At 44.9% G+C, this 20,647-nt stretch overlaps 1 protein-coding gene and 1 long non-coding RNA gene across 2 annotated transcripts in view; one reads left to right on the plus strand and one right to left on the minus strand.

Annotated features, from left to right (window-relative positions):
• Positions 1–9,697, plus strand: part of LOC106028601 (uncharacterized) — a 148,064-nt gene extending 138,367 nt beyond the window's left edge. Inside the window, exon 7 of the long non-coding RNA XR_010043520.1 lies at positions 9,509–9,697. This is a non-coding gene — a long non-coding RNA (uncharacterized LOC106028601). The remainder of the gene's footprint in view (positions 1–9,508) is intronic.
• A 952-nt stretch (positions 9,698–10,649) lies between these two features.
• The window catches only part of Lancl1 (LanC like glutathione S-transferase 1), a 31,971-nt gene continuing 21,973 nt past the window's right edge, over positions 10,650–20,647 (minus strand). The window contains exons 4-9 of the mRNA XM_003474199.5: positions 19,382–19,517; positions 18,590–18,736; positions 16,401–16,583; positions 14,664–14,840; positions 14,171–14,243; positions 10,650–13,641 (exon numbers count right to left, since the gene is read on the minus strand). Coding sequence (XP_003474247.1) covers positions 13,565–13,641; positions 14,171–14,243; positions 14,664–14,840; positions 16,401–16,583; positions 18,590–18,736; positions 19,382–19,517 — 793 coding nt within the window. The 3' untranslated portion in view covers positions 10,650–13,564. The remainder of the gene's footprint in view (positions 13,642–14,170; positions 14,244–14,663; positions 14,841–16,400; positions 16,584–18,589; positions 18,737–19,381; positions 19,518–20,647) is intronic.

Raw genomic sequence — 20,647 nt, forward strand, 5'->3', positions numbered from 1 at the left:
GCCTGGGCCTTCTTGTTGATCTCAGAGGAAATTCTTTCAACTTCTGCCGATGCATAAGATGGCACTCCGAGGCTTTTTATGCATAGCTTTTATTAAGTTGCAAGGTAGTCTTCTGCTATTCCTAGTGTGTGTTTTTTATCGTAAACAACTTTTAATTTTTTTCTGTGTCTTTGAGAAGACCATGTGGCTCTTATCTTTTGTTTGCTAATGTGCCGGTCACATCTACTGATTTCTATACACTGAACTATTCCTTATCCCACGGCTGAATGCCACTTGGTCAGCGTGCATAATCCTTTTAATGTGCTATTAACTTAGGTTGCTTGTATTTTGTTGGAGACTTTTGCACCTGCATTTACCATGGATACTGGTCTATAGTTGTCTTATAGTTACTTTGCTGTGAGGGTCATGATAATTTCATAAAATATGTATAGAAGTGTTCTCTTCAATGTCTTGGAGAGGTTTGGGAAGGATTGATACTGTCATCTTTAAATATTTGGTAAAATTCCATTGTCCTGGAAATATCTTTGACGGCAGAGTTTGTTTCTGATTCACCTCATTGTTGGGTTTGGTAGGGGATATGTTTATGGAAATATCTATTCACTTATTCTCATTATTCAGTATTTGGTATATAATTGTGCACAGAAGTCTCCTAATTTCTGTGATCTAAATGGTGATGTCCCCTCTCTTATCTGTCATTTTACTTTTTTGCATCTTTTCTTAGTTTATCTAGCTGAAATTTTGTGTCAATTTTGTTGATGTATTAAAAGCCAGCGTTTGGGGCTGGGGATTTAGCTCAGCGGCATAAGTGCCTGCCTGGCAAGTGTGAGGTTGTGAGTTCCATCCCTGGTACAAAAAAAAAAAAAAAAAAAAAGCCAGCTGTTTCATAATTTTGTTTTCTATTCTTTATTTTATTGTTGTCCTCATTGTAATTTCTTTTTTCTATCAGTTTTTGATTAATTTGTTCTCTTTCTCCTAGTACCTCAAGGTGTAAAGTTACATGGTTTATTGGAAAACTTTCTTTTTATCTTAAATTTTTTTTCTTTTTTAAATGTAGTTATTTAGGAGTATAAAATTTCCTCTTAGTACTATATTTGGTGCACCTAGTAAGTTTTATTATATTGTATTTTCATTTGTTTCAAGATGTTTTCTGCTTTTCCGTGTTAAATTGTTCATTGACTTATTTGCTGTTCAAGAATATATTACTGTCCATGTATTTGTGAATTTTCTAGTTTTTCTTCTGCCACTTATGTCTCATTTCATTCCATGATTGGCAGGCATGCTTGGTATGATTTTAACTTTGTAAAAAATTTTTTTAACCAAATACATGATCAATTCTGGAGGATTTTTCTTGTGTTTGAAGAGAATGTGTGCTCTGCTGCTGTCCTGTGGAACACTCTGAGTATTCAGTCCATCTGCCTTGATGTTCTAGCCCTCGCTGAAAGTGGGTATTAAAATTTCCTACCATTGTTATGTTGCTATTTTGCTTTTCAGTTCTGCTAGCGCTTGCTTCATATATTTGGATGTTCTGCAATTGGCTGACATGTATTTGTATGTATATTTCTTTTGAGTTGATGCTTTTATCATTATATAATATCATTTTAATCTCTTTGGAGAAAGTTTGAAGTAGTTACAGTTTCGGTCCTCCAAAAGCCTTCTGCACCCAGAGGCAGCCCTGCTGAATGGCGACTGACTCACGGGGGGGAGGGGGGAGGATGGCACTGTAATTAAATGTGCCTCAGAAGATGACGTGGCTGGAAGAGGTGGGTTACTGGGAGCAGGGCCTGGGGGTCCCCCCTGGTTCCTGTTTGCTCTCTGCTTCCTGGTGACCCAGCATGAGCAGTGTGCCTTGGTCCAGGCCTTTCAGCTGTGCTGTTCTGCCAGGCTCTGGTGGGCCATGGACTGTGACCACGACCAAAATAACCCTTTTCCTTTAAGTCGCTGGTGTCAGATATTGTGTCCCAGCTACAGAAGGTGACTCAGACGTCTATTTGATCTAACAGAAGTGTGACTGTTCTTCATTTCATTTGGTACTAGGTGTATGGAATATCTTTCTTCAGCCTTTTGCTTTGGGCCTCTGTGTGTCTTTAAATCTAAAACGAGTCTCTCACAGACAGTGTATACGTGCGTTATATTTTTTTCTTTTGCTTTCTTACTCCATTTAGCTATTTTATGTCTTCTTTTTACAGCGTTCAACCCATATAAATTTATAGTAATTACTGACGGGGAGGCACTGTTATTGTCATTTTGTTCGTTGTTTTCTGTGTCTCATACTTTTGTCTTTTTGCTCTCTTGCTGTCTTCTGGGTGTTTCATTAGTTTTTGGTAGTGATTGATTTGCTTTAGTTCTCATCTTGTTTTGTATGCCTTTCATTGTTTTTGTCATGCTTATCATGAATCTTACATAAAGCATCTTATTAATCAGTTTTAAGTAACAACAACCTAATTTCAATTTCATACAAATACTCTAGAATTTTACTTTTTCTCCTGCCACATTTTTTACTGTCAGAAATTATACCTTTTTGTATTGTGTTCAATTAAAATACTTTTATATTTATAGTTATTTTTAAACTTCTACACCAGAATTAGAAGTGCTTTATGTATCACTGTGGTAGTATTCCAGTATTCTGTATTTGTCTATATATTCTTTCCTCTCCTCCACTTCTTTTCTTTATCTCTCTTCTACATTCATGTCATTTTTTTCTACATATGAAAGATTCTACGTATGAAAGACATGATACGATTATTTTCTGATTGTGGATTATTTTACTTAGTATAATGATTTTAAGTTCCATCCACTATTCTGCAAGCACCATGCCTTCGTTCTTCATGGCTGAATAGTTCTCCATTGCATAGATACAGCACTTTTCACTAATCCACTGACAAGCACTTAGGCTGATTCTATAATTGACCATTGTGAATAATGCCATGATGAACCAAGGTATGTGGGTATCTTTATAGTGTACTGATATTTATTTGAGTATAATCCAAGGGTTGTATAACTGGATCATATGGTAGTTCTATGTACAGTTTCTTGAGAAAATTCCATCCTATACTGAACCCTGTAGTGACCACTAGTTTACATTCCCGCCAACAGTGTAGACATGTTCTTTTTATCACTGGCATATATTACTTCTGTATTCTCGATGACAGCCATTCTGAATAGGGCAAGATGGAATTCAGTATAGTTTTCATTTGCATTTGCCTGATCACTAGAGATATTGAACATTTTTTTCATAGAGTTATTGGTTGTTTGTACTTAGTCTGCCCATTTACTGGATCACTTGTTTTGGTGTTAATTTGAGTTTTTAAAATATATTCTCATATGAATCCTCCCCTTAGAAGAGTATCTGGAAAAGATTTTCCCTATCGTCTAGGCTACCTAGTCACTCTTGTTTCGTGGCTGTGCAGAAGCTATTTAATTTAATGTAATTCAATTTGTCAGTTTTTGCTATTATTTCCTGAGCTCCTAAAGTCCTTATTCAGAAAGATGTCATTTATGCCTATATCTTTTTTTTTTTGGTCAAAATTAGCAACTTTAATAAACTTTAAACAGCAAAATAATAGGCAAAAGGCAGCTTGACCTTTGTTTTTCCTGAGGGCCAGATGCATGACCCAGAGCAGGAGCTACCCCTGCAAAGTTACCTCAGTTTCTCTGCCTCCCGCAGCTACTCACTGACATCTAGCTGCTCGCCAGCTTCCCCAAGTTGCTCACCCAGCAGGTCCTATCTACTCTGTAACCAGTTTCTGTTATGCCCCAGTGTTACAGAGCTACAGCACAATGTTACCAGCTATTCAGTTACTGGGCCTCATTAGACCCCAACCATCCCTAAGTGCAGCCCAGCCTCACCAAACTGTTCTCCCTCAAGTGCGCAGTGCACACCAGCTCTGACCCACTCCCCACACTCTGCCAGCTCAGCACCGCTTCACCGGTGTGCACCCCAACTAGCCCATCCTGCAGACCCAGCTTGCCAGAGTGCACGGCAGCCTCCCCCAAGGGCTCCCTACCAGCCCCACCTTTTCAGCAGCCACCCCAGAATACTCACCAATACCTCCTACTTCCTCACCAACTTCTCCAGTCTGCACCCCAACCTTCACCTGCCACCTTACTCTCTCACTTCCAAGGCCTCCACCTATACCCACATTTTGAAGCATCTCCTCTTTCTCAGAAGCAGCAACATAAAAATAGGAAAAGAAAATGAGGAAGAGGAGAAAAGAGCAAGTGATCAAAACTCCAATTGTAGCACTAAACATAAGTAAATAAAATTTGATAAAAGGAAATAAAAAGGAAAGGGAATAAATCTTAAAAATTTCTTCCAGCTGGGATGCTTAGATTGGCGAATCACCGTTTCATGTCCTGTAATGTCAGATTCTGCTGGTTACTGAGTAGTCAGCCAGCCACAGCCGAGGGTCTCATATAATTCTGCTTCCTCCAAATAGGTCAGTGCTGTCTGTTGGCTGAGCTCGGCGCCCTTCCCATTGGGTGGGTCAGGTCGTGGCATGTTGTGTGTTGACTCTTGATCTCAAATACCCAAAGTTCAATGCCTACCTCCTGCCTCCAGCCCAAACTACTGGTGGCCCTGGGGTGCCTAACTGGCATGCAGGCTGAGTACTCAGCAAAGTGACTGTCCTGCATTTTCCAATCCCCAGGGTAGCTTGGTCCAAAACAGTATGCCCCTCTGCAGATGGATTCTGGCTATGGAACTCCAAATATCGCCAGTCCTTCAGGAGATTTCCTCACCAAAGCTAACCGGCCATGCAGGAGGATGCCCTGGCAGAACAGATCCCCCTGCTGGGTTCAGATCCTCCTGCTGGGTTCAGATCCTGCAAGAGCCTTGGTTTCTCCTGTGGCTGGCCCGCTGGCCTGTGCTTCCTCATTGGGCTACCGGCCCTTTCCAGGCCGACCTTGCACTGGTGCCTTTGGGTTCTCATCCTGCCAAGAGCTGGAGTCAGCGCTGCGAACAGCTTCCTCATCTTCTCTGCTGCCTTTTCTGTGTTTAATTTCCCATGACTTCTCGATTCCCAGAGCTATTTCTTTCTTTCCCCAGAACACAGTTTCTTCTTTTTAGCTTCAACAAAAAGCACTCACACTCAAGTGAAGGGGATTTGCACTCATTTATTTATTTAAATAAGCTGTCTGTTCTCTTTCCTTTCTCTTTCTGAAGCTACCACAATGCATATTTTGGTTCAGCTGATTCCATCCCATAAGTTGTTTTCATGCTTTCATTGTTATGGTCCCACTGACTAATTTTATATCATTTATCTTTGAATTTAGTGATTCTATCTTCCTTAATCATGTCTGTTGAACAACTCTAGTGATTTTGTTTTTCAGTTCAGTTATGTATTTTCTTTAGCTCCAGAATTCGAGTCCTTCTAGTATTTTCCTACTTGGTGATATTTCTCTTTCATGTTCCACTGAGCTCATACAACATCTTTATGGTGAATACTTTAAATCGTCTGTCAGGCAGTTCACAGCCCTTTGTTTCTTTAGGACTGATCTGAAGATTTAAGTGGTTCCTTAGCCTGAGCTGTGGTTTTGTTTCTTCACATTGCTCATTGCTTTGCGTTGGCATTTGTCTGGGTCACTAGAGATTGAAAAGGGGAGAGGAGGCGGGAAAGAAGGGGCACCCAGTCTCGGGGTGCAGGAGGTTCCTCTAGGTCTCCAATAGCACAGTTGGATACATATAATTAAAACAGTTGATGGTGTATTTTAAAATATAGAACTGTATACGTGTCCTAATACAATGTCTCCAATGAAGGAGGAAAGGCGGCTGATTTTTCCCATTGCTCACACAACTGGCCATGCATAGGAGGCGACCCTCGTGGGTAAGCCGGGTTACGTATTTTAGGCCTTCTGAGACCTTGTCAGAGCTGCAATTTCTCTACTAAAGAGCTTTCTTGTTTGAGGTACCTATTTGTAATCTCTTGCCTCCCCTGGTGTTTGTCTGCAACATGGCAAGTTCTCTGGTTTTCAAACAGCAGTGGGCCCCACACTCTCTCTCAGTGGCTGCCAGACATCCAAGTTGTGCTTGCCACTTTGAACTCTATGTCATAAGGGATAGATGCCAGGCCTTTGGGCAGCTCTGCCAAAACTCAGGATGCTGGGCACGCTGTCCACTCCTCTCTCCCTCAAGTCCAGCAGCTTCTCTGATTGTGCTGAGCTGCATCAGATGCAAGTCGACCCCTTGCGCTTTTTTTTTTTTTATAACCAGAGGCCCCAGAAATACTGATCAGGCTGGCTTAGTTAGCACTCTGAATGAAGAGGGGCAGGAACCATGTCCTGGGCAAGAACACTGGACACAGGCTCCAGGGTTTTCCTCCTTCCGGAGGGAGAAGCCTCCCCTTGGCTGGCTCTTGCTGGCTGCAGCCAGCCTCTCTCCTCCACGTGCTGCCTTTGCTCTCATGAGCTGTCAGGCATCCAGACTCTGCTGGTTCCATCCCTGCGCTCAGTGGGGCGTGACAGAGACCAGCTCCTTCTGGGCTCTTCCAAAGAGCTGGAACCTCGGACTCACTGCTTCCTCCGTCCTCTGGCCCGGTCCTCTCTTCCAGTGAAACAAGGTTACTGTTCTTTGTGTCTCACACAGATGTTCAGGGCTTCCTGTTTGCCTAGTGCAGTTCAACTTCTTAACTGGATTTTAGAATTCTCATTGATATTTCAGTCTGTGTTCTGTAAACTTCATGCTTTTCTGCAGGAGCAAGGCCTCGGACTTACTCTACTATTTTACAATGTCACTACTCTACAATTAAGTTTTGATTGAAAGTGAGTTCTTATGAGAGAATATAAAACATGCGGGGTGTTCACAATTATGTGGTAAAAATATATTGGTTGTGTGAGTTCTTCCATCTTGGAGTGATTCTTAGTATAACATAGAGGGCTTATGTGAACAGGATACAGGGATATTAATGGTTGCATTCATTTGTGTCTTTTTGATTTAGGAGTTGAGGAAATAATGGGTCTATTTCTAATGAAGTTTCCAGGTTTTTTGGGTCAGCTTTGTCTTAAATACTGCAGGATCCCTGGACAAATGAACTCTGAGGCACTATCAGCTTGTATTACTTTATGAAATTCTAGAAAATGGAAGATGATGGCAAATAAAGGCAGATGGTATTTGTACCACATCTTTATTACTCATAATGTGCTAAGAAAAGTTTTGGAAAAAATGTGTTGGATCTGTTCTTATGTTTGATACCTTGAAAGTGTTGGTTGGCCAACCAGCCCACGAGAGCCCAGCATTCATGAAGTCTGAGCATTCTTGGTTGTTTGTAAACTCTCAACGAGAGGCACAGGGATCTTTTTGACTTGTCTTGATGAATCCAGTTGGTTCAAATTTATTCTTTGTTATAAATATCTTTCCTATGAGTTCCTTATCATTTAGTTCCTAAATCATGCTTATGATTTTTTGGACTGAAAAATTTCCAAATTCCTGACAATTTCTGCATTCAAATTATAAGTACCTATTAGCTGCACATTCTTTTACTTGCCGCAATCCCACGTGCAAAAACTGGACACCTCAGGATCATACTTTGTTCCACACTGAATGAAATTGTCTCATCAGAAGTCAGTCTTCAATCACGCCAGCTCTTTCGTGTCCTTGCTTCTACTGCTTGTGCCCTTTGATTTCATGTACGTTAGTCAGTTCTCCCAATTTACCAGTGAACTCTTGGCCTTCGGATTTTTCCTCTGTGTAATGGGAATTTATAATGGGTTACCTAACCCCTTCAGTACTCAAAGGTAGGCTGCATGGCCGCGCTGTATGACCATTATCTGGTAACTTGTTGGAAATCAGTACCTCAGGCACCCCACTTGCATTTTAGAATCACTTTAATAAGATCCCTAGGAGATTTATATACATGTGATGGTTGAGCAAAGACCTAACTTCAAGGTATTTTGTAATAAATTTCTTGCACTCGTGTATTTGTCATTTTGCTGCCATTACCAACCCAAAGTCAGTCCTAATAACGTGGCTCCACGTCACACTGACGTTGCATCTTTGTATTTATCCCCACTTTGTCTTGTGAGCAGATACATGTTCCTCATTCCTCATCTTAGCAAGATCTTTAAGTAGTATGTGTTAGCAGCACATTTAATATTATTTGATGTTCTTTAACTTAGTGGCCACTAAGGTCACGAACTAATTACTAAGGTGCTAATGACAGCAGGATCGATGGACTATTTCTAAGATATGTGCATCTTAACAGAATGTTCCTGAAGGCAATGGATCTACCCTAAATCATTAACTATTCTGCTAGGTCCACTCCACTGGCTGAAGTACCTCACTAGCAGGTAAATAGAGCACACTGCTGGGTACATCTGGGTAGGTCACTGAGGCATGGCTTGGGTACTGAATACGCTTCTTTACCTGATCCTTTCTGGTACTGTTCCCAGCTGCTCCAAGCCACCATGAATTAAGCAGTTTTATTGTGCCAGGCCTTTCTGCCATGAAGTTTCTGCTTGGAGCTAGCTGACCATGGACTGAATCCCACAATCCATGAGCTAAGTCAGACCTTTCCTCCTCTCAGTGAGGGCTGGGTACTGTCTTAGAGAAGGGAAGGCTGATTAATACAAATGCTAAAGTTGGGAGTTTTCAAAAGTGGATCAAATGAGTGGAAATAATTTTGGGGGCATGTGATTTTTTTTTTTTTTTTTGTCTTCCCACTTTGCTATACTTTGCCTGTTACCAAAATGATCCGGAGTAAGAACAGTATTTGTGGACTGGATGAGTGTCTATTTAAGGTGTTCTCTTAAAGGAATATTTAACTTCAGTATTTCCAGATATGGCAGAAATTACAACTCTGCACAGACCCAGACTTAAACTTATGAGACAAGGGAAAGAATAGATGGGAGGAATTAGCAAGACTATTAGATTGTAATTTCTTCTCTAGTCACCTGTCGTTTTCATTTGACTGTAAATTACCAGGCTAGGGATGTCTATTTTAGGTACGTAGAACTCCTAGCCAGGTACCGTATACCCCAACATGTTTCGTGAACTTGGGGGAATTAAATGATTTTAATCGTTGCTCCTAGCAGGACTAATACAGTGGCAGGTCTGCAGCGCGTACTCTGACAGTGCCAGAGCTCTTGTTCTCTCAGCAAGTGTGCGTGTTCGTTTCTGAGAGCCAACTCCTGACAAAACAATCATGTCCACCGCCACCTGTCAGCCAGCCACATCCGTGTTTTCTGGGTTCTGGTATACATGCCTGGTGATACCAGCTTCATAGGAGAAATGAGGAAATGTGACACCTTACAGACTGGCTTGTCAAGAGCCCTACCCTTCCCCGCATAATGACCATGCGCTTCTAAGTGCTTTCACTTCTTTGTCAGAGCGCAAGAACATTAGCTGCAGATTTAATGTCACTGTGCTTGTAATTTGCATGTGGGTGAAAAGCTGACATGATGTGGAAGTGTGGAAATTAGACTGGTTGATTATAAGCAGCAGCTCTGCTGAGATCAATTTCTCTCTCCTCATTACTCCACCTTTTGGCTGTTTGTTGCTTCCTCTCATTACTCACAGAATTGCAGAATAAACCCCCGAGGATGCACTAGCAAAGTGCTTCTGGAAACTGCTGTTCGGACAGTTTGCATAAAGGGAACGAGGAAGCCAGTGTTCTGCATCATACAAAAGCCACTTTGTGAACTGACCTACTGAAGGCTGCGAGAGCTTTGGGAGCAAAGCTGAGTGATGAAGACATTTTCAGGGAACTGACTGGTAGGTGTTATTTCAGTTTAAGTGATGCTTGTAAGAATAAAGAATAATAAGACTTTTAGTGACAATGAAGCCACAGTGAGAACTATTCTGATAAAAATGACATAAAAATTACTGTGCTCTTATTAAAGAGAGTATGAGGAAAGAGACAAAGGTCTTTTCCAAAGCAAAATCAGGAATAAACTATTTTGGGAAGGTTGCAAGAGAAATTAAAGTTTTGTTTGTGGAGGAGATTGTAGCCGTGTTGCAATTTCATCTTCTTTCTTGTGGCAGGGGAGGTAGCGCAGAACAGGGCCAGCTTCGATTCAGTTTGGGGCGTTAGTGGGCATGTTCCAAGCAGCACCCTGGCATCCCTGTGACCTGTGCGAGGCACCGTCCTCTCCATGCCTCATTACCTGCATGAAAGGATTTGCTATCATACACGCATTACCTGCCACTACCTCATTCCAGGGAAATGAAGATAACTGCACTTAGCCTCAGTGTTACGAGTCCTTCTGTGCAGTAGGGGGAGGGCATTTTAATCACAACTGCAAGAGGACAAGGCGTAACTTAGACATGAAGCAAGTGCTTTTGTCTAAGGCTGGCTTCTCCAGCCTCTGCATACACTGTGTCTCCCACAGTGACACCACACTCAATCCCCTCTTCTGTCCAAAGTCCGTTCAGAACTGGTGAGCAGGAAAATGAGTTTCTGGAGTGAGGCCTTGGGGCACTGACTCCACGGGTTCACCTATGTTAACGCCCTGCTCTGCGCGATGCCCTGCACAGCCCTCCCAACTCTATGATCATCGGATTTGAGTTATTTTCCTCTCATCAGTACCCACTTCTTAGAAAGCTGTGGACTTTGAACTAGCAATGAAAAACATAGAAATAAGCTCTAGAAAATGCATGTACTGCTGAGGAAAAATCAGCAAAATTAAGCTGAAAAAAACAAAAGGCATGCAACAGTATATAGCTCTAATAAATTTTTTATTGAGGACCAGTAAGTTAACCCTTTATACAACATATAAATAGGTACAATCCAAGCCCTTCTTATAATACACCACTCAGCGGGCTCCTGAGTGCCCCAGTTGCTTGGGTGTTGCTTTGTGTTTATAGATGAGAAACGGTTCCAAAGCTCAGCGTATGCAACACTCAGAACTGTGCTCCTCGCCCTTCTGGGGAAGCAGAAATGGGATCGGAATTCAGTTTGGTAATCAGGTGACTACAGATGAGCCCTCATAGCTAACAGAGTGTATAAATAAATGTTCCCTGTTGACTTTTTCTGTTTCAGAGTCAGCCGGTAGAAGACAGGGCATGCAAAGACCGGACACCAATTAACCTGAGGGTACAGAACGGAGTCCGCCTCCCAACTCGGCTATTCAAGAAGACGGTAGTAAGCAGAGAATAGCTCAGAAACTCCATCTACCGCGGAGACTCTGATTATAAATAATTGAAACTGACACTGCACGTGAAGAGGGAGGCACGTGGCTGTGGATTAAATGCCGACGGGGCTCTGGGAACACCTGTGATCATGCTAACACCTCTGCGTGAGGAGGAGGCACCCACTGCAACCTCTCATCAGCACACGGACAGGCGCCTGTCCCAGGGTGAATGCATGCTGCCTGGCAAGCACTGAGGGGTTCACTACCGAGTCTGCAGGCAGGTAAGAGGTGCTGTGGAGTTCCTCTAGGCAACTACTTTCGGTTTGCTTACTTTTTACTGAGAAGAGCATCTGAGGGAGAAGCACAGTAGAAACAGAGCTACAGTCCTGACGCGGCCTCCCTCTGAAGATGGAAAGGTTTCTCTTAGTCACTTCCACGGTGTGAAGGTATTGTCTTGGCTTTGTTCCTTCTGCCTGAGTTTAAAACCCTATTACAAATAGCCCTTAGGCTTAAATAAAGTGAACAGTGGCACTGTCTGGCCAGTTTAGTAACGGTCTTTAAGACACTACAAACTTGAGTTCTGTTTATGGCGGTGAATTTTTTAACAGAGGAGGACAGTAACTGACCTATAATGCAGATAGTGAGGAGAATCCCGTAAGGGTGTTCTCCCTGCTGGGGTCCGCGTCTGGGGTTAAGCTAAGCGAGACGCCTGCCTTGGAGAAGCGGCCATGCTTGTCCTCGCCGGCTTGGACAGGGCGTGCGCTCCTCTCTCTGCCCTGGGGGTAACTGGTAGCTCAAAGTGCAGGCGCAGTGTAATACACTTCACTGAAGCAGGAGAGCCTTGTGCTTTTAAGCCTGCCACCCAGCCAAGGCAGGTGGGCTCTGCCATGCACTCCTTGTACGCATTCCTGTAAGGCCAACACTGCAGATCTGGAACTCAAGAGGAAAGCACAGCTGGCACACAGCTGGCCAGGGCACCTCGGCATCTGGGCTGCAAGTCCTGGACTTCACGAGTCACAGAGGGAGAATCCAGACCCGGGAGTGGAACCATGGGAGGCTCTGTAGATCCTACTGTCAGCTGCCTTTCAAGGGTCAATTTCCAATATTATTAGGTATTTTGGTGCTGAATGAAAAAAATAACAGAACTGCTATCGACAGGCACTAGCGTACACTGTATCTAGGGCATTTGGTTTAGAGTTCTAACAGAAACATTTTCGTGACCAAGAGAGCTATGAAATAGGCACATTGAAAGTTCTTAGACCTGCTGTTTTAAAGCCACATAACGTTCTAGTCACTCGGAAAGTGACTCCCGCGCCTGGTGAAGGCGGCAAAGGGAGGAGGAGGAGCGCTGATGAGTCAGAGCATCTGCAGTCTGCACCACCAGGGGTCTGTGTCCACTGTGTAGGGCAAGGGCCCTTCTGTGGTTGCAGACTGTGACCTGCTAGGCCTTGGATGCGCGAGGACTGTGTGTCACAGGCACTACCTCTGGGAAGACCCCTAATACACGGTTTCTGTTAGGACCTAACCGTTCTTTTTCGAGTTACCAGCCACACGCTTCCCTGCCTGTCACCTTGTAAGCAGAGGCAGAAGGCTGTATCATGGTAAAAGACGTTAGGTGACCTGACAGGAACAAAGCTCATGGTTTTTACTACACAGCCAGCATGGAAGCACTGTCACCGCAGAGTAAGGACAACACCAGTCTGAGTTCCAAGTCCAACAGAGCAGGAAGGAAGACGAGTGTCTGTGGCCACAGCACAGAACACCTGTGCCCTGAACGCGTGGGAATGCCAAAGGACACACAGACAGACCTGTGTCACAGTTCACACACACACTCGATCACTATAGAGAAAACACGAACATGCTAATATTAGCTTATCCTGAACTAACTTTGAGTCAGATGTCCGCGGCGCCGACATGCAGTTTGGTCTTTGAGTCACAAGCTGGCAGCGGGAGCCCGGCTGCTTCTAACAGCGAGGCCGGCCACAGGGTCCAGGAGCTGGTGTCCTGGCTCTGAAATTCTTCTCGTGGAAGCACAGTTTTAGCTCTGCCCTTTTCACCACATAGAGAAAAGCAGGCCATAAAACCGCTTTACTGTTAGAGGAAGAAGACCACACAGGAGAGGCTGCAAGGCAGCACTCAGCGCACTCACATAGCTGTTATCTATACTTAGTTTCTTTTAAATATTTTTACAACAGAAATAGATGCTTATATTCATAAATTTAAGATCTCCACGTTGACATATATGTAAATGACCTCAAAATAATGTTCCATCACCTATCTTTCCTGTCAGTAGAAACTCAAAAGTAATGACTTCCTCGCATAATTTCGAATACAGTAAAAGTAAAAACAAAAAACTGAACTAAGACAAATACAAAAAATAACAGAAACCAACTAAATCGAGTGTACGACTGGGTCCTGTTTCTGTGAGAAGCAGCCCAAGCGCGGAGTCTGGGCGTGGATGTACAGAAAGGGTCCGCCATGGGCTGCAGGCCGTGCTGTCCCCTCACAGCTCAAATGCGGGGAACTTGGCTTTGGTGGGGACAAGCAGGTCCGCCAGGAAGTAGATGGTTCCCGCCATCCCTGGAAGAGACGGGCGGAAGTTACTATACCGAATGATTCCACTGCAGGGGAGGCTCCACATTTTGGATCAGCAGCTTTATAGTAGTCAGGACAGTGGCCTGAAGGAAACAGAAGTCTGTATTTGTGCACTTTGCAGCTTGTGGTGAGGTGAGATCCCTAGTGCACACTTGGCCATGTGCCCAGGGCAGGACAGGACAGAGACTGGAGCCTACCAAGTCCGCATCCCTGCCTGTCACTTACCACAGTGAGCACTTTGGCCATGGTCTGCTCATTTGTAATGCTTGGGTGGTTTACAATGGCACCTGCAAAATGCTCGGCCTGTGCCTGGCGCCAGGCATGGCAGTAACCACCGTGTCTCCCGGCATAGTCTGTGAGGCATGCTGACTTTTACACTGACCTTCAGGTCAGGAACTAAAGAGGTGGTGTAATGACTATAAAATTAATTTGCTGCTATGACAATTCAAAAGCATTAATTGGTGAGCAGAAAAGTACCTACTGCTCAGATAAATAAATAATGTGTGCGAAATACCTTCGAAGAGGGAGAAGGGGGTGTCCGGGGTCCTGCACCCGTGTTCTCCGTAGTCTAAGCACCATTCAGCAAACTGAAAACAGAAGCAGGTCACGTTACTGGACTGACTTCTGCTTGAGATTCTAGCAGGTGACAGATCATCTTAAGGGCCACTCTGAAAAGTGGGACACTGTCAGGTCAGGGGAGGGAGGACTGCGCAGGGACAGACGGCCACTCTACAAGAGGAGGATGTAGTGGGAGGAATTTAATCAACTGCTTAAGCCATGGGTTGCCAAGGTTCCCAAGAAGAAGGGAACACAAGTTGTACTACGGCTTTTTTTCTTCCATAAATACTGCTGAGTGGAATTGTGGCCCAGATTGAGGGTTTTTCTTAAAGAATATGCCTGTTACCTGTAAACTCATGTCTTAGAAACGTAAGTCACTGAACCCGATGAGCTACAGTCCCCACTCGAATCTCTGGAGAGGTGGTCTGCTGCTGCAGGCAGCCTCCTACCTTACAAGCCCTGTACAGGTACTTGTGGTCCTGCGTGAGGTTGTAGAGCGTCAGGAAGGCGTAGGCATTGCCCGCGGCGCCGTGGCACAGCCCGTAGCCCTTCTTCAGCAGGCCGTGCTGCCAGACCACGTCAGCGCACTGGTAGGCGTAGCTCAGGTACCGCTCTTCCCCGAACACCTAAGGGTAGGACACAAGCTTCATTATGAGGCTGTGAAAGCCATTCCGTCCTGCTAGGAAAGGAGGAGAGATGGGGATGGGGACAGGGATGAGGTGGCAGCGGCTTCGCAAGAAAAGGCAGGGGTATGAGAGAGGAGGGGGGAGGGAGAGAAATGCGGTATGTCGCCAGTGCCACACCCTTAACGCTGATCAGCGTTGCTGTGTTGTAAATAACTCTACATGGCCTGCAGCTGGGCACGGGAGGTTACTGACTTAGCCTGGAACCTGCTGTTACCATCAGTCACCCTTCAAAGAGCACACTCACCTCTTCTGTGACTAGGAAACCCTCTGCCATTAGGAAACTTCCTCACAGACCAGAGAAGAAACTGGCAGCTGTTAACATGCAAACTGATTATAAAGCACTAGATTTTGTTAGAAAAAGATAACCTTTCACAATCTTTTGTTGTCTTTCATGTCTTGATCAAAAAAATATTGAGTAGATGCTGTTAATATCTCATTGAAAACAAAGTGTCCTTAAAAGTAGTAAAAAGTAGTTTAAAAATTTTCCCTTTATATTTAACTTTCTGAGGTGAATTTGATGTAGCAAAGCTTGGTTGTGAGAAGTCAGTGTTTATAGTCAAGAGACTTGTCATTTGTTGATCTGGCACCTCTGGTCACCAATATCTTGGCTTCTCTTTTTTCAGTTAAGGATCTTTATGTTCTTGGGTACAGTCTTGCTATAGCAAGCTTTTTAGGAGTGATATTTGTATGTTTTTACATTGTATTAAAATGTACATATTATAAACATTACCACTTAAACAATTTTTAAACATACAATTCAGTGGCATTAATTGCATTCGCAGTGTTGCATAATGATCATTATTCGCTATTTGCAAGACTTGCTCAGCATTCCCACCAGAAACCGCACCCAGGAAGCAGTGCATCAGCACCCTCCAGGGCTCCAAGTCCTGGAATCGCTATTTTCTGTCACTATGAATTTGCTCACTCTAGAATTTCCTATTAGCCATCCCACTGTGTAGGTGGTGTCATACTTGGCCTTTGTGTCTGGCTTCTTAGTATGTTTTCAAAGTTCATGAGTTGTGGTACGTATTTGCATTTCATTCATTTTTAAGACTAAATTCCACTGCATGTGTATGCTACAACCTCTTCTGTTAGTCTGCTGATGGACGCTTGGATGATTTCTGAAGGAGCTGAATACTGGCACATGGCTATCTGAAGTGCTGTGCTTAGTTTCTGTGGGTGTACATCTAGGAGTGGAACTGTTAGATGTAGGGTATGTGTTGCTCGCATGTTTAATTTTTCGAGCACCCACACACTGTTTTACATGCCAGCTGTGCCACTTCCTGTTCCCCCCAGAAGCGAGGTTCTGAGTCACCTGGCCCTGCCTCCGATGCTGCTGTCCTGGTTACTCTACCTGTTGTGAAGCAGGCACCCGCTCTATGTGATGAGCTCTGCTAACGTACAGTATAATCCTGTGAGGATTATAAAAGCCAATGTTAAATTATACAAATTTTTGTTATGTTTTCCAGGTTTTTTTCCTTTTAAATGCAGAAATAGTACCTTATAGGCCTGCGTGAGCATGTAGATCACCCCAGGGGCACCGTGGCACCAGTGAACAAGCAGATCTCTATTATCATCTAGACACGGAGGGTAATTGCCAGAGGGGAATTTCAGCTGGCAGACAAAGTCCACACTGGGCTTCACCAAACTCTGTAACTTTGCCTGGCTCACTTGAAGGCTGGGCTGGAAATGAGAAAGAATTATTATTAGTTCTGCAGAAGTGAACAGATCTTCCCAGAACCCCGTATGCATTTTAAAGCAGGACAAAACCAAACAAAAACCAGGAACTGGAGAGTTATTAAAATGCCTTGGACTTTATCCAGTTTCTTTCTACCTACCCCAAAACCTTTGTTAATTAATCTTTTGTGATCTTATAATTTTTAAGTAATAGAACAAAGTATATTCGGCCATCAGCTCAGGGCCTTCTGTGTGCATTAATTTTCACTATTTGTTACTTATTTACATTTTATGAATAATTTTTCTAATTCGACTCTTGGGAATATGAGTGGAGATTTTCCCGAAAATTTCAATTCCTAATACATTAACGAGATGCAGCAGATTACCAAGCAAACTTGCATTACTACATTTAGGAAAGTGATAAGTGACCTTTTCAATAGGAAAGGACACCTGGAATCCAAGGTCAAAATGCAGCACGCCTTGATCAGACCTTCTGCGGAGGATTTACAATCAATCCACAGGACACACTGATGAGGGCAATGAGGTGCCATGTTTGACAGAACTTTTAAATCTCTCTCCTTGCTTCTGCTCTTAGTTCAGTGCACTGCTCACTGTTGTAGTAACAAACCTGAAGTTGTGTGGTCAGCAGGGGGGACGTGAAGATGGGTGGGCAGGGGTGTGGAGCACGGGCAGGTGGAGGTGCTGGGGCGGTGGGACGGTGCAGCTCTCCCGAGGTCCTGAATGTGCACTGAGTGCTTCAGGGACAGAGACTGTACCTGACATAAAGACAGGGCTGACGCTCAATGCGAAGCATTCGAGTGGAATGGGGAACTTTAAGGGCACCCACCAGGACTAAAAATAACTCCGGTGTACATTATGCTGGTACAAAGGCATCGCTAGTGTGGCCTTCCAAGAAAAGAATTAAATCGTTTCAATGTGTAATAATCTGCAGATGGAAAAATCAATACTTGAGCCTTCTAGGTACCTTATGAGAGCTAACAGAGGCCGAATGGAGGAGGCCTCTGGCAGCATCTGTCATAAAGGTCACAGTGGTCACGAAGTCACTGACGTGTGTGCTTCTCACTCACGTGACACGAATTCTCCTTCCCGAGAACTTCTAAGGAGCTACGTGTACTTCGGGGAAACAGAGCTCCCAAGAGGATGAGTCAGAAAAATAAGGGAATTTAAGCTTAAGTTGCCAAAATCCCTAACTATAAAGCTTCTAGTGAAGATGTTCAGAATAAATACAACTGTCTCTGCATTGCCACTAAGAATCCAAGCGTGACTCTGAATTCCAAAGCACTAACACCTTCGAGATTTTTAGCTCTGCTTTCCCTGTTTAGTCACAGATAGAGGGAAGGCCTGATGACGGTTTTGCATCACAGCCAGCTACTCAGCCTGCTGGAAACAGGCACATGTGCGCTGTGACGCTGCATGCACTGATGGAACACCGCACCCATAGCGCCCTCTGCAGAGGTGAGGGCAGCTGGTCTGCGGTCTTTGTAAGTCAGGAGTTTCTGCTGCAGGGAGTTCCATTTGTCCGCAGTCCATTTCATTGTAACGCCTCTCAGTATTCTCAAAACCTAAGACCTGCCGGAGCCAGTGCGTTAGGCGGCATTCACTACAGTACGTCCTCAGCTCTGCTTTGCGAGCTCGGGCAACCTGCTCATTTGTTTCTATTGATTTTGTTTCAGTGTGCTGTGCCACGCAGTGTGGAGTGATATTCTGAACTCGGGCACTTGCTGAAAGGCAAGAGTAAAAAAGTACTTGATGTACACTTATGGTCACCATAGCCTGAGCAACAGCGCTGAGTAGGAAAGTGTGCTAACGGGCAAGTCAAACATCACGAAGCAGTGCCTTTCATGTTTATATGGTTCAAAAGGCATCTGGGCCGGTATTCTTTGTCTAGGTCAAGCGGTTAAGGGAGAAAGCGCTGCGGAAGGAGTGGTCTTCTCCCTAGGCCGGGAGGCCCCGGGAAGCACACTTTCAGGTCTCACCGTCCGCATCCTCACCTGCATCAGGTAGTAGTAGATTCCTGCCAGGCCATGAGCAGCTCCCACATAGTACTCCTGGTACCATTCATACATCAGGGGAGACTTGGCCGTGAAGTTTCTCTTTCTAGCTAGGTTTTCTCCAGAGGTTAAAATGGTTTCACAAATCTGTAGAGAGAAAGTAATGAAAGAACTGGAATAAAAATCTCCTGTGTGGAGGCAAAGAAGTTTTTCTATAAGAGGCACCCAAGAATGATAGCAAATGAGAGGCCACCTTCGGGCTGGAAGAGCACGGTATACTGCTTCAGACAAGTGGATGTGACTGTCTTGTGCCCGCAAGAGGGATGGCAGCTAGATCATGAGTGCTTGTCACTAGTGTCTGCAACAGTGTACCTATTAAAGCACAGCCTGGTGCATGCCTGCACTCCCAGTGCTGGGAGACTGAGGCAGGAGGATTCTCCACAATTTCAAGGCCAGCCTGTACTACGTAGTGAAACCTTGTCTCAAAAAACCAAAATAAAGGAAAGCACAAACACAGGAGGATTTATCTGCACACCTGGGAGGTAAAACCTCACCCTCCTCTTCTGAAAGGGTCTCTAAACTCCCCAGTAGAGCAAGTTCTGACTCAAGGTCCTCCCTACAGAGGTTCCGGGAGTCCTGGAAGCTCCTGTCCTGTCTGTGCCTGACCTCTGAAGGTCAAAATGTACCACCTCTCCACTTGGGGTGTGCTGTGTGGAAGACCAAAGACAACAGTTCAGGCAGAGGATAAGGCAGTGGGGATTCTAAAAGGACTCTAGATGCACAAAAGTGTACCTGCTGAATATGGCTTTGGGGAATTTTTTCTGTTCCAAAGTTCTTATTGACAAAAAGAAGAGCGTAGATGTAGCCGATCCGTCCGTACAGCAGTTCATTTGGAGCATGCGGATCGATCTTATTTAGGTGAACCAGCCTAGGAACAGAAACATGTGTCTAAGATAATCTACAGGGATCAACACAGGCATGCATGAAAAGCTCAGTGTTCCCCAACAAGTCCTCCACAAACTACTATGGGACTGATGAAAATTTGATGAAGGAGAAATACAAGTGTGTGCCTGTGGCTCCCCAGGAGCTCCCTCGTTCCTCACAGAAGCTCCTCTCAGACTGGGACTCAAGCAGCTGGGGTCGGATAGGCAAACAACTGCTTAACACCCAGGAGAAAGGACCAAGTCAGCGCTCCGGGCAATTTTCATAGGGAGAAATTCCCGCTACCTCTCACTCTTTCCTTCCTTAATTTTTGAATGTGTTACTGGTCCTATGGGAAATATTTCCCCAGCAGCCTGCCCTGCCCTGCCCTGCCCAGCCTAGCCTAGCCCAGCCCAGCCCAGCACAGCCCACAACATGCCCTACCTAGCCAGAAGCACACGAGCAGCACAAAGGCCCGGGCTGTCCCGCTGGCTCCGACTGTCCGCAACAACCTCGGCTACCAACTCTGCCCCACGTCTCCAGCCTGCTATCTAACGATGCACCGTCACACTGTTGCGCTGGTCCTCTACCAGCAGACTCCATTCAGTCCTGGTTCCAGGACAGGTGGAGTAAACTCTCCCCCCTGCCTCTCCCACCCGTGCAGCCCTAAGTTCTGGACGGCGAGGAAGCAGCTATTTGAGAACTCTAGAGGCAAGCAGCAAGCACAGTAAGAAGACCAGAAATGGAAGAAGCACCAAATGGAGCGAGTTTACCAGTTTCCCCTGGCCTAAGCTCAGGACCGTACAGGTAAAAGCTGGGCAATGGGGAGGCCCAGGGAGAGCCCCGAAAGGATCCCTGCAGCTCTCTCAGGCCCCAGGCCATCAGCAGTACTATCAGGGAATGCAAAGGAGTCAAAACTGCGGGAGGAACCTGGCACCCAGATGTGAGAACCTGTGGCTCCAGGAGGAGGGGAACCACCCGCCAGCCACCTCCATCTTCCCCATCACCTGGCTCTCAAAGCAGGCAGGGAGGCACGGGCTTCCTCGCCCAGGGACCAAAGCAGCAAGCCCCAGGGAATCGGAAAGCAGGGGAGAACAGAGATAGAGCAAACGTGGGAGAGAACCCTGACAGTGAATC

Source organism: Cavia porcellus, unplaced genomic scaffold (genome assembly GCF_034190915.1).
Source record: "Cavia porcellus strain 051 isolate PalLab524CR breed Dunkin Hartley unplaced genomic scaffold, mCavPor4.1 scaffold_26, whole genome shotgun sequence".
NCBI classification, from domain to species: Eukaryota; Metazoa; Chordata; class Mammalia; order Rodentia; family Caviidae; genus Cavia; species Cavia porcellus.